Here is a 13,892-nt window from a genome sequence, read left to right as displayed (position 1 = left end):
CTGGGGGCAATCATTTTACAAGCTTGTCCAAAAACAAGAAGGCATCACATGGTAAGTTCTGGATTTTTACAAAACTTGACATTTAGGCTTGGCTGAGTATGAAAATCAAGCTAAAGAACTTTTACTCTATTATGAAACCCCCCTCACAGATTTTTATTTTAACATCAGAGAGACAAGCAAGACTGCCTCCTCCTTCACTAGGGCTTATCCCAGGTTCAAAAGAGCAGATATAAATGCCAGTTTCCTAATGAACGTAAACTTGTATTGCCTATGTAAAATTGAAAATAACATGCATTCTCTCTGGCCTGCCCAGAAAAGTTTGCCTCCTTCCAAAAATGTCCAGACTGTGGCTTTTACATGTGTAAATAGCTTTCTAAAATCACTGTTTGCATATTTAAATACCACGCAGGCTTTTAAAATTACCTTGTGTATGGTTATTTGTTTGTGCAGATAGAGTTTTACTAGAGAAATACATGTTAAAATTTGAAAATGGCATCTGTTTGGGTCAGGGGAAATAAAGCACTGTAACTCCTCCTGGCCCTCAAATACACACATACCCTACTATCACCAATTCAGTTAGAATTCTGTGAATATATTCTTAACGTACTCCTCATTATTTATAGGACCCCCTGAAGACTTTTTGTCGAAACGCGGACCATTTTGGGTCCTGAATCCCAAGCAGACTATGTCCTTTAAGGCTTTTATGCGGATGATTTTAGTGTACTTTTGGAACTGACATTTTCAAATAAAGTCCATTTAAGGAACATCATCACTCCACAGAGTTTCTTTTGGTTTCCACTAGGAGTATGACATAATTGTACTTTTCTTCCCCTGATTCAGGCAGATGATTAACACAGGTAAGATACTTTGTAAATTGTCAGCTTATGAGTGAAATATTTAAAGTAGCTAGCAAAGACTTAGCCTGTTTGATCAAAGCCTTTGAAAATTAATCAGGCTGCAGAGAAGGGTGGATAAATAAGTAAGTATTAATAGGTAGCTAAATTTTATCCAGCTGGATTCTAGCCAGGTCCAAAATTTAGTTATGGGAGGGGTTGGGGGGGGAAGAACAAGTTAGATAGCTAGTGCTACTTTTCATTCTTAACTCCTAAGCTGGCCAGTCACATCTATAAGCTGCTATTGCAGACCTAAGTCTGTCTGGCCACCTTTGCTCCTGAATAGTAATAGTTTTACTTTTCTCTTTTGAAGAGTCCCTGTGGCCTTATGAGCCAAAAAATTAAGCATTCAAACCAATGAGAAATCAACAGCTACCATAAATATGAGCATTTTATTAAAATATGAATAGAAATCAGAGCTGTGGGTGTAAAAACTCCTTAGATTTACTAAAATAAGAGCCTAGGTCCGTCCTTTCCACTCCAGGTACAGATGATCTGTATATAGTAAGTAAAATGTCAACATTACCGCTGGCTTTTATTAAACTGTGGTAGAGCTTTTTACCGTGGGCCAGCGAGGTAAAAGCTATGACGCTCATAGGAATTGAATGATCGGCGGAGCATTTACCTCGCCGACCTGCGGTAAAAAGTTCTGCTACGGTTTAGTAAAAGGAGCCCTACATTTTAAAATAAAAAATCATGGGGCCAGTATTCAAACCCTTTTTGCTTGATGTTCAGACGCCTTATCCATTTAGAACTGCAGCTTCAACAATCTTACCTAAACTTAAATCTTTAAAGGGAGACTGCATAATTAGCATCCCTAAATTCAAGTAAGTAAAAGCTATCAGGGCCTGAATTAAAGAAAAACAACTGCATACATGTTTTATTATTAACACCCAATGCTGACTGCATAAGTGCTTTTGAATATTGACCAGTATGAAATTAACATTTGATTACATAATAATTCTCTTAAAGTATACACCTACATTTTACAAATCACTTTAATCCAGGTCAGGGACCCTGGCACCTGTTTCCTGGAGAGGACAAGTCACTTGACGTATCCTTCTCAGGAAATCCCATGCCTTCTTCTAAAGAATGTATTCATTGTCGTTAAATAGCCTAAGAAATTAAAAAAAAAAGAAAGAACCAACACCTTTATTTCCTTTGCTGGGACATTTGACAGTTACATAGAGAACTACATTCTATAAAAAATGTATTTCTAATATAGCTTAAGTCATGAGCCTGCATATGTCTCTAGGATGGCACACACTGCCTGGAATTTCAATAATACTCCACCCTTTAAAATATACTGAAAAACTATTGTAAAAATGAAATGATTCTTGTATGAGATTTGTGGTAGCTGTAGACCCTTTTACAGCCTCCTAGGTAAAACTAACTACACATTCCTTCCGGGTCAATGGACAGAAATGAAGCAAACTAGCAAAATTACTTTACCTCCTGAAAACTAGTCAAGAAACATTAATTTTCCTTTCTTCTGCTCAGAATGAGCAATATACAACAATACTTCAAACATAAGTGAATCATAAAAAGCACTCCAATGAAAGTGGGAAAGGGGGAGGGGGCACAGAACAGTGTTGATCAGAAGGTGACAGGCAGTAGCAATTTCATGGCCTATCAAAGTGGACTACTATCTACAAATTTGCTATATATAGAAACCTGACTGACAAATACAGCTTCACCCTTCACATACAAAAAAAAGTCCATAATTTAGAAGTTCTGATCCAAGAAAGAGTAATGAACATTTCCTGACTCAATCCTTCAAAGAACACAAACCCAATCATCATCTGTAGGAAGCTTACATCACTTAACACCCAGTAGGAAGCTTACATCATTTAACACCCAATGAGTACCAACTGCAGTACAAAGAAAATAAACCCCCGGAGGCTCATTTTCAAAGCACTTAGACACACAAAATACTGTAGGTTTCTATGGCACTTTGTGTGTCTAAGTACTTTGAAAATGAGCCTCACTGTCTGTACCCATAGTGACATTCAGGCCAGAGCTGACAACACTGTCTGTTCAAGCCAATTCTTATCCTATATTTAGGAAATTATTGAAAACACATCTATTCGATAAATAAGATTGTTGAGACTTTAAGATGTGTTCTTTTTAGGTTCCGCATTTCAGATGTACTTTTTATTATGTTTTATATTAACTGTATTTTTATCTGATTATGTATTTAATGATGTAATAGTTATGATAGTAATACAATTTTGAAAAAAACAACTAACTGAAATTTCAGTCTTACTGTTGTGAACCGCCCAGAACTGCTGGTGGGGCGGTATATAAGAAAATTAATTATTATTATTATAAGTCCTCCAGCTACTACACCTGGAGGATGAGTCATTGACAGAAATATTTCTTGCTGCATTGCTACTAGCCTTCTCACAACTATCTCATCTGAAACAAAAATTAGTTCTTTAAAAAAAAAAAGGGCAAACTTCTGGCAATAACTTAAAAACCTTGCAAAATATGTAGGACATATCTCTGAACCCCAACTCTCACCTACAGAGGAAGGACAACAGACAGGAGAGGAGAGCAAATAGAATTTCTTCAGAAAATGTGAAGTAGGATGCTACAGAGGTGAAATAGACCAGATATTAAATGCAAGAATCAACATGCATAGACATAAGATCATATGCCACACAGTAGACCAAGTGACACCACAGTGACATCTCGATAAGCAATTCTAGGGTCCAGATTATAGCCTTAGTGATCTTATGATCAGAATTCAGACATTTTGTCAAAACAATTCAGGAATATACAAATTTTGAAGTTTAAATGATAGATACTTTGAAAGAACAAAGACCAAGTCATAGGGCTCCTTTTACTAAGGTGCGCTAGCGTTTTTAGCGCACGCACAAAATTACCACGCGCTACGCTTCTAGAATAACGCCAGCTCAATGCTGGCGTTAAGGTCTAGCGTGCGGCAATGTAGCGCGCGCCATTCCGCGCATTAAGGCCCTAACGCAGCTTAGTAAAAGGAGCCCATAGTTCTGGACTTTCTAATTCATTAGGAGCCATAAAGTTCTACTACCTGTCACCCTCTGCTAGTCTGAAGAGGAGGGAGCGATTGAAATATCTCCTCTTGAATGCTTTTTATGACCAATTTGTTTTCTACTGTTGTCGTTTTTTTTGCTTTTTCTGTTCCGATCTGAGGAAAGGAGTTTTGGCTTTTGAAAGCTAGCCTAGAAACACATTAAGTTAGTCCAGTAAAATCATAGGTCCATTCATTTTTATTTTTATTCAGTAACTTATTTCTGTACACCCATCATATGCTAAAGTAGCATAGATGTTGATGGAATTTCCCTGGATTCCTATAACTTGCATAGTTGATTTGGGCCAGGAGAATATAAATGAGCATTTATTTTTCGCTCTGATTTATGCCTGGCAGGAAGGCAGACTACCCTTACTTCCTTTAGCGACGGTGAGGCTGGGAGTAAGTTTTGTGTTTGCATTAGGAGTACGTGGTCCTGCAGGATCTGCAGCATGCTTTGCTGTAATACCAGTGACTGCAGAGATTCACCTTGATTGCCAGAGCACAGTTGGTACCAGGCTGGTCCTGACAGCTGTCATCTAGAGACAAACAAATGGAGATTGGCAGTCAACTGGTAGAAGGCAGAGTACTTGCTTCGTAAAGCTGCAGCTTCAAGGATCATCCAAGTATTTTCTCTCAGTAATGCAAGTTGTTACCCTGTGTCATACCCTCCCCTTATTTCACATCTTCCTAAAAGCACTCATGTAGTTACCACCATAATCCCTAGAGATACAGGCAGTCAGGTTAAGAACGAGTTACATTTTTAAAGCTGTATGTAACTCAAAACTTGTACATTTGTATGTAACTCAAAACTTGTAGATTTTAAGATTCTTGCTGTTTAGCTCTGCTCCCAGCTGACAAAAGGGCAAACTGCCCCTACCAGTGTTATTTTCTTAATGTGGCCATGCATCATTCCTGAATCTGCTGCAGGAGAAATGTAGGAGTCTATGCCATTGGAAATACTACTCAATAAAATTAAATGAAGCCGCAACCACGTCCTTAAGTATGAGTCATATTTAAGTCGGGTGTCTGTAACTCGGGGACTGTGTATACATACATATATACAGTATATAGTAACTCGGCGACTGTCTGTATATACATACATTGAGCTCTTTCCTTTCTTCTTCCTTATTCTTTTGATAATATGCATAAAGCTCTAGAATTGTCCAGTAATCTGTACTCAAGAGTCATGTTTCATGGTTCTCACCTGGTGGCTCAGTGGGACAGGGCAGCAGGTCGCAGGTCTGTTTACTCACAGGTTTCACCAGTGGGTCACATCCACGTACAATGTCCTGTCCCTGGTAGCATTTCACATCACGCATTCTCACACCCACACCACAGGTTTTTGAGCACTGGACAAGAGAGAATTCATGTTAGAACAGGAGATGTCAAGATGTATGAATATGACTTGGAATCAAACCTCCAGGTCATAAGTGTGGTGCTGGTTTAATCTATAGAAATTTATGGCAGGAGACTAGCATAATGTAGTGTGTAGGATGGAGCAGGTCCAAGTTAGTTTACAGAAGAAATCAAGCTGAATACTTTGACTCAAAACACTATGCTTCCAAAAGTCAAGTCCTTAGACAGACTGAAGGATTAACTTTTTCGCTTCCTAAAAAACCCCCACTCCATATGACAATTCTGCATCGCAGCCTGAAGAAACTGAAAATTTGCCTTCATCTCTGCATGCAGTTCCAACTGGTCACAGCAGGTTTCATAAACAGCAAAGGCCATCAATGCACCCAGTGGCTGCCTTGGCACAGTTTACCAAATCCGATTCATTTCTGGCCATTGGTCAATAACAGCAACAGCTCTGGAAGATCCAGAGTGGATTACGCTGTGCCAGTGCTATTAAAACCTTTTGTTCATTCTGCTACAAGTCCTTCCCTATTTCATGGGATTGACCACTGGGCCTATACTTGATGCCAAGAAAGAAGTAAATGTTCAGTGTTAGCTATAATGGAACATAAATGCCTTTTGGCAGATCCAGCTAGTAAATCTTCACTGCATTTCTGCCTCCCTCCCCCTCCAATCCCTATTGATAGCTGTTAAGGTGAGAGCTAGCATGGGGGGGAGGGGGGAAAATAAGTCACAGCACAATGACTGGCATATTGGTTCCAATTACTAGAACACAGCAAAACTTAAAAAAAAAAAAATCAACCTTTCAATGACTGTGAGGACCTTGGGCTCCAAGGTGCTACCAATGGAGCTAGATTTTCTTTATCCATGAGTCTGCCTCATAACAATCAGGGCAATCACGCATTCAGCATTAGTTGGAATCCTTGTACCCAAAATGTCACACACCACTTTGGTCAGTGGAACAGAGAACCTCTCCCCCTCACCTCAGACCATGGCGTTGTGTACCACTTAAAACAAGGTCTCTCAAAGCAGGTGGTTTCTTCCAAGGCCTTACTGGTGGCATCACAGTCTGCAGGATTAAGAGTCTTCACTTTCCAATTTGCAATCTCAACACACAGGACAATCCTCTGTTTCACACCTCTGCCACAAGTGGTATTACACTAAGAAGGAAAAAGATGTTTCAAGATGCATTTTGGACAGGCAAATGAGAGAGATTGACTAATTACAACACAGGATTTATTTTAATGCTTCTTAAATGACAGTCTTTCTCATGACTTTACTTTATTACAACGCATTAAAGAAATGGAGGAAAGAACACTTAAACACATGAGGATCTAAACGAGGCTCGTTTTATTTAGTTAGAAGGTGAGCAGGATAATCTGGTGAGGTTTTAGCAAGTAGTGGCTCAAACACATGAATCACTTTTTAAACATGAGAAATTCCATTTGATTTCAGTATGTCCAAGTATAAAAGAAGATGTTAGTAGAAGACCAGTTGGTCTACCTATTTGTGTGTGTCTACTTTCTTGTTATAGTTCTTAGGCTGTGATTTCTTCCATCTTCCACTGAAGTTACCTGGGTAAATCCCCAGGTCTAAAATCTTTCTTCCCCTCTGCATGCATACATTGCCCCAGTGTTTCCAAAGTTGGCCCTGGAATCACTCCTTGCCAGTCAGGCTTTCAGGATATCCACAATGAATATGCATGCAAGACATTTGTATACAATGGAGGCAGTGCATGTAAATCAATATCATACATATCCATTGTGGATATCCTGAAAGCCTGACTGGCAAGAGATACTCCAGGACCAACTTCGGAAACACTGCTTTACTGCCCCACTACCACCACCACCACCACTTTTTTACTCCATTGAAAAGTACATGCAGTGTTTTCATCACCAATGCAGGTGAAAGTCCATGTAGTCTTATGGTTCAACCAATGTAAAAGAAAACTTACTGGGAAGTTGCTATTTGAAAAGTGTTATTGTCCTACATTCCCCTTTATAATATATTCCATAGCTCAGAAGTGTCAAAGTCCCTCCTCGAGAGCCGCAATCCAGTCGGGTTTTCAGGATTTCCCCAATGAATATGCATAAGATCTTTTTGCATGCACTGCTTTCATTGTATGCTAATACAGTGGTTCCCAACCCTGTCCTGAAGGACCACCAGGCCAATCAGGTTTTCAGGCTAGCCCTAATGAATATGCATGAGAGAGATTTGCATATAATGGAAGTAACAGCCATGCAAATCTGCTCCATGCATATTCATTAGGGCTAGCCTGAAAACCCGATTGGTCTGGTGGTCCTCCAGGACAGGGTTGGGAACCACTATGCTAATAGATCTCATGTATATTCATTGGGAAAATCCTGAAAACCCGACTGGATTGCGGCCCTCGAGGAGGGACTTTGACATCCCTGCCATAGATGGTTGAATGTTGCCACTACTTTGGTCCTAGAACCTTGTGTGAACTCTGTGCTGGGTATCCACTATCTTCCCAGTGAGAAAAGTATTTTCTTCCATTCCTTTTGAGCTTCCTTCCCTGCAGAACCCAATGAAAATTCCTACTCCTTGAGTTTTTTCTTCAGAGACCTTTACTGAAGTCTGCTAGATCTTAGAATTTTTGTAACATATCTTCCTTTCATTTTATTATACCAGAGCTTGTGCCAGTTTTTGTAATACAATACTTTGATTTATAAAACCACAGCTAATAAATGATGGTGTTTTTCCAGGACCAGCCCATTCACTAGCCAGCTGCCTATGGCAGCACCACCTTGGTTTTCAGCATCCTTCTTTCCAACCTGAGATGTTCGGCATGTTACCACCCTTCCTCCAGGGCAGCAATATGGCAGTCAACATCTATAGAAGATGTATCACAGCCAGCACAAGGCCTTGAGCATCCACGCATGCTCAAGGCTGTTGGCTCCTTCCCTCTATAAAGCAGGAAGTTCAGAGTTGAGGGAGTCAGAAGATCAGATGCTTAAGGCCTTATACCAGCCACGATGCATCTTCTAAAAATAGGGTTACCAGACATCTGGATTACCCCAGACATGTCCTCCTTTTGTCTGAGGAAAAGCTTCCAACAAATCACTGTTGGGCAGGAGGGCATCTGTGGTTGGAAAATCTGGTAGCCCTATCTATAAATAACTGCTGTACTGTCGTCCCTGAGGGAAGGGAAGTAAACCACTGAACATCTCATGGGATGGGGAGGGGGGAAGAGAAATACTGGATACTGCAGGGAGGAAGGGGTGACCTTCAGCTATGAGCTGCCCTTAGTGGTGGTGGCACATAGCCTGCAGCATCAGATACCCCCTTGGGCCAGTCCAGTGTATTCCAGTTAGACAGTAGTGGAGCCTGAAGAAAACAAGGCTCAGGGAAGATACGATAGAAGCCTATAAAATACTGAGTGAAGTGGAACAGGTACATATGAATGCTTGCTTACTCTTTCCAAAAATACTAGGACTAGGGGGGGCATACAATGAAGCTACTAAGTAGCAGATTTTAAAAAAAAACCCAGAGAAAATATTTCTTCACTCAACATGCAATTAAACTCTGGAATATGTTGCCAGAGAATGTGGTGAAAGCAGTTAGCTTAGCAGGGTTTATAAAAGGTTTGGATAATTTCCTAAAGCAAAAGTCCATAAGTCATTATTAAGATGGACTTGGGGAAATCCACTTTGTCATTCTATTCGATGAACCTTTGGTCTACCCCAGTACAGCAAGTCATATGTTGGGTGCAATAAGCCTTACCCTCTCCCAGTCTTGCACCAGCCAGTCTGGAGGGCAGTTCCTGTCTCCACAGGGGTGTATAGCATGGGGCTTTGTTTCCAGGTTACATTGAGACTCGGGTACCACACGCCCATCACTTGTCTTACAGTAGACATGTCGGACCATTTTCCCCTGCCCACAGCTTCCAGAGCACTGGAATAAGAGAAGGTAATTATGAAAAACAAGTCCGTAGGATATGAAACTACAATTTATTATTATTATTTGATGAATCTTAAAAAAAAGTGATGTGAAATAAAATGGTACTTATACACTGTCCATCACATTGAGTATGACTCATTTGCCCTACTTCCCCCCCCCCCCCTCCCCGCCCCTGTGCTTACACCAGGGTTCATTTATTTGCTTTTCATCAGCAAACTGCCATCAACTGTGGGGTCTGTGTACTGAAAAAGAAAATGTAAAAGCAGCCCTTCAGCTGTTCTTTGCTGGTATACACGAACTTGAAAGAAAAAGCGAAGAGCAGGATTTTCACTCCCCCATATGAACTTGGGGTCATCTTTGACTCCTCTCCCTCTTTCTCTGCACATATCCAACATGCTGTTTTCTCTATATCACCAAAATTTGTCCCTTCCAAAAACCTTATCCATGCTCTTATTGCCTGCTTTGATTACTGCACCCTGTTCCTCACAAGTCTTCCACCGAGCTATCTCTTCAAAATTTTGCTGCGTGACAAATTGATAATGTAGTTTGTTACTCTCCATTGTATACATTCAGACAGATCTGTTCTCCCCCTCAAGCTCATTTAGGAGTTACTCATTCTAGTGTAGGGTTACCAGATGTCTGGATTTACCCGGACATGTCCTCTTTTTAGAGGGCATGGCCGGGCGTTTGGATGTCTTTTCAAAACCCAGCACTTTGGGTTTTGAAAAGCTGCTTCTTTGGGACCACATTGGGAGGGCATCTGCGCATGCAGGGATGCCCTCCCGACCAATGAGAACAGGTTGAGGGGGCGGGCCTGGAGTGTGACATGTGCATGACGGGGTGGAACTGGTCAGGGCTGGGGCGGGGCTATGGGTCTCAATTTTATTTAACTAAAATCTGGTAACCCTAGTCTAGTGTTGCTTTTGACAACTGGATTGCTGCAAGTCCCTTTACAACAGTTTCCCCCTTGTATCCCCTTAAGTGCCTCCAGCTAATTCAGTTGATGCTGTTAAGCTACTTCTCAATACATAAGAAGTGCCTCTGCTGAATCAGACCAGAGGTCCATCGTGCCCAGCAGTCTGTGTATGTCTCCTTCCACCCCCATGGTTCTTCAGTTTCCGAAGTAGGCATTCATGGGGTACCTTGTCAAAGGCTTTTTGGAAATCTAAATATACGATGTCTATGGGGTCCCCTTTGTCCATCCATTTGTCAATTCCTTTGAAGAAGTGCAGTAAGTTTGTTAGGCACGATCTCCCCTTGCAAAAACCATGTTGGCTTGTGATTAGAAGTTTATTTCTTTCAAAATGCTCATTGATGCTGTCTTTTATCAGTGCTTCCGCCATTTTCCCCGGAACTGAGGTCAGACTCACCGGTCTGTAGTTCACCTGCACTGATTATGTTAACCCCTTTGGCCTGTCTCAAATTCAAAATTCTTATTCATGTTTAAAGGTATTGCACCTCAGTGCTGCTTTTTTTTTTTTTTTTAATCTCTTTATTGGCAAAGATGTAGCATCTCTGACAGATCTTCTTTCCCCATACATCCTGGCTCTCACTCTTTATTCTTTCCAGTCTGCAGTACTTGCTCTGGCTTGATTTTTCCAGAGACACTGCTTTCTGTTACCTTAATTCACATCTTTGAAACTCCCTTCGCTCAGCTGTAAGGCTTGAGCTCTTTTTATAACTTTAAGCAGGGATTTGTCTCTTAGGTGTCTGTGTACAGCTCCACATATGTCTAACAGCACTGAAGCAGAAGTAGTAAATATTAGCAGTCCCCCAGCAACCAACTGACCAAAAATAGCAAACAACCAAAGTTTCAAAAGGAACTGCATAAGTGTTTTTGAATAATGACCTCAAATGTTTGTGCATCGTTCTCTTCCCTGACCATACTAAGGGGATGATTTTTGGCCTGCAACTCCGCTTAGCTAACTCCTTAGCTTGCTGACTTTTGAAAAGTGTGGCCAGCTTTAGGGAAAAAGTGACTAAAGTCACCAAAAACAAAGAAAAATAAGGTTTTAATGAATTCTGTTAGAGCAAACAATTTTTAATACAAAAATCCAAACCCCCATCCTTTTATGTGAAAAAATATAAACATTAGAGAAGTTCAAACGTAACTTTTTTTTCATGGAGCAACAAAAAGAGGCACAGGAGATGTCTTTGTAACTGGAAGTTGGTTCATGGTTTTATTAGCAGTTTTTCCAAAGTCTAAAAGCAAGTCCTTGATATGAAAAATAAATGTGGTTCCCCTTGATATGTAAAATAAGTGTCCCCCTTCTTTTCTTTCCTTTTTTGACCATAAGCAATTGTCCATTCTCAACATTTTGGGTCACAAATGTTCTTTCCAGGTAATGTCCCACCCCCTCCCCCACAAAAGTGTCAGATAATTAAAGCTGAGTTCTATAAGGAGGCCAGAAAACTAACAGTCAGCCCATATAAGATGATAAAGAAATTGTTGCTATGTAACGTATATTTACAAATATTTTAGATGTCAAATTAAACATACCGTTCTTATTTAGGAAATTTTTGTTAGATAAAACTTGATATTAACATAGATTTTTGATGAACTAGGCTATTATATGTATTTTGTGACCAGTCTTCTTGACTGTTGTCAACATTAAACCCAGAAGGTATACTGCAGAATGTTATGTTAAAATAGGTTTAAACAAACCCCAAGTATTTTACTCCTGGCAGAATTCTACGCTACTGCATAGTTTGTGTAGAATTACCTGATGTCTGCACAGATTTTTGTGTCTGATGGGTTTGCATTCCTGTGCTGTGGCCTATATCACTGCCAGAAACATTTTCAGGCAGCCTGCATGGGCTCTGCAGGCTTCCCTCTACCGTGATCCTACCCTTGCAATGATGTCACTTCCTCTTTCTTTGGCGGGACTGCGGTAGAAGGAAGCCTGCAGAGCCGGCAGCAAGTTGCCATTAACTAGAATCAGCGTCACAGATGTAGTGGAGGAATGTTGGATTGAGGACAATGAGGGGAGAGAGATGCTGGCTGGGGGAGTTGGGGTAAGAGAGATAGATGATGGCTGGGGGAGTCGGGGATGAGAGAGAGATGCTGGCTGGGGGAGTCGGAGTAAGAGAGATAGATGATGGCTGGGGGAGTCAGGGATGAGAGAGAGATGCTGGCTGGGGGGAGTTGGGAATTAAAGAGATGCTGGTTGGTGGGGTCAGGGGTAAGAAAAATGCTGGCTAGGGGAGTCAGGGATGAGAAAGACGTTGGCTGTGGAGGCAGGGGCAAGAGAGTTGCTGGCTCAGGAAGGATAGGGAGTGCTGGCTAAGAACAAATGGGAAGGAAGATGCTGGCATGATGGGGGAAGCAGGGAGAGAGATGCTGCCATGATGGGGGGGAGCAGGGTGAGAGAAGGTATCTGAGGGAGGGGGGCGTGGTTGGTTGGTTCACAATGTAGTCTGCCCTTCAAGTTGTATAAATGGTGTCTCCAACTCCAGAGATGTGGAGACAAGTTTTACATTGTTCAATTCGATACCTTCTGCTAGAAAAAGTCACTAACCCCACCTTTTACAAAACCATGATAGCAGTTTTTAGCATAGGCCGGCATGCTGAATGCTCTGCACTGCTCCCAATGCTCATAGGAACTCTATGAATGTTGGGAGCAGCGTAGAGCATTCAGTGTGTTGGCTTGCGCTAAAAACTGCTATCATGGTTTTGTAAATGGGGGGTAAGCAAGCAAATTGAGAAGGCTCTTTGTTTTCTCTAGTATAATGTAATTAAAATACTAAATTGTACTGAAATTCTAGAAAATAATTTAGCGAAAATATTGTTTAAATGTCATATAAACTTGCAGAATTTACAAATTTTGTGCGCAGAATTTTGAAATTTTTTTTGCGCTAAATTCTGGCAGGACTATTATTTGCAGAAGGTGGTCATGGTGTTGGCTGCTAATCCCAGTTCACAACTGAGTTGGGAGCCCAAAGGAAGAGGTGGAGATGGAAATCACTAGGCAAGGAATAGATAAAAGGATTAAAGAACCCATCTGAATTCCTTCTTGAGGTTCTTAGCTTCAGGCTTCTGCTTTATAATGCACAGTGACTACATTTCTGCATGGTATTGCCCATTACTCCCTGTAAAATTACTCACAGGTCCCCAGTCTGAGGCAGTCCACTGTCGGTCACAGGGTGAACCTGTGCAATTCTTCTCTGTGGATGGCTTTGTGTCTAGATCACACATTTCATCTTCAGAGCATCGTACATCCCTCATCACAAGGCTCTTTTCACCACACTTTGCAGAGCACTATTGAAGAAAAGCAATCAAATTACAAGCAGACAGTGGGCTGCCGGCTCTTCCCCAAGTTCACCCTCGGAATGCCCTTCTAGCCCACTTCAAAGCTGATATTGTTGCTGAATATGGCCAGCCCGTAGAGCATGATTTAAGCAAACAGGAGCTTCTCCTACCTTCTTAAATCATTTTGAATATTGACGGGTTGGTTATATTTTTCTGCTTTTAGCATTAGGAATAACACAAATATCAATCATTGCTAAAATGTCGGTTCAAGGTGTGAATTTTATTAGTTATGCACATTTCAAATAAAAATGTTTTAAAATACAGTATTTGATTGTGATTTGATAAAAATAATACCCAGAAAGACAAAGCAGCATAAGAGATGGGACAGGTACGCAAAACATGGTTGTTTAACTTT

At 40.9% G+C, this 13,892-nt stretch overlaps 1 protein-coding gene across 4 annotated transcripts in view; it reads right to left on the bottom strand.

Moving 5' to 3' along the window:
- Positions 1-1,266: 1,266 nt before the first annotated feature.
- The window catches only part of ADAMTSL2 (ADAMTS like 2), an 83,381-nt gene continuing 70,755 nt past the window's right edge, over positions 1,267-13,892 (bottom strand). For all 4 annotated transcript variants that reach the window (XM_033961067.1, XM_033961069.1, XM_033961068.1 and 1 more), the window contains 5 exons: positions 13,334-13,486; positions 9,052-9,222; positions 6,291-6,467; positions 5,156-5,300; positions 1,267-4,487 (listed from right to left, as the gene is read on the bottom strand). In XM_033961067.1, the coding sequence (XP_033816958.1) occupies positions 4,369-4,487; positions 5,156-5,300; positions 6,291-6,467; positions 9,052-9,222; positions 13,334-13,486 (765 nt within the window). In that variant the 3' untranslated portion in view covers positions 1,267-4,368. The remainder of the gene's footprint in view (positions 4,488-5,155; positions 5,301-6,290; positions 6,468-9,051; positions 9,223-13,333; positions 13,487-13,892) is intronic.

This window comes from Geotrypetes seraphini, chromosome 10 (genome assembly GCF_902459505.1).
Source record: "Geotrypetes seraphini chromosome 10, aGeoSer1.1, whole genome shotgun sequence".
In the NCBI taxonomy this organism is placed as follows: Eukaryota; Metazoa; Chordata; class Amphibia; order Gymnophiona; family Dermophiidae; genus Geotrypetes; species Geotrypetes seraphini.
This window is presented reverse-complemented; position numbering and strand designations above follow the sequence as displayed.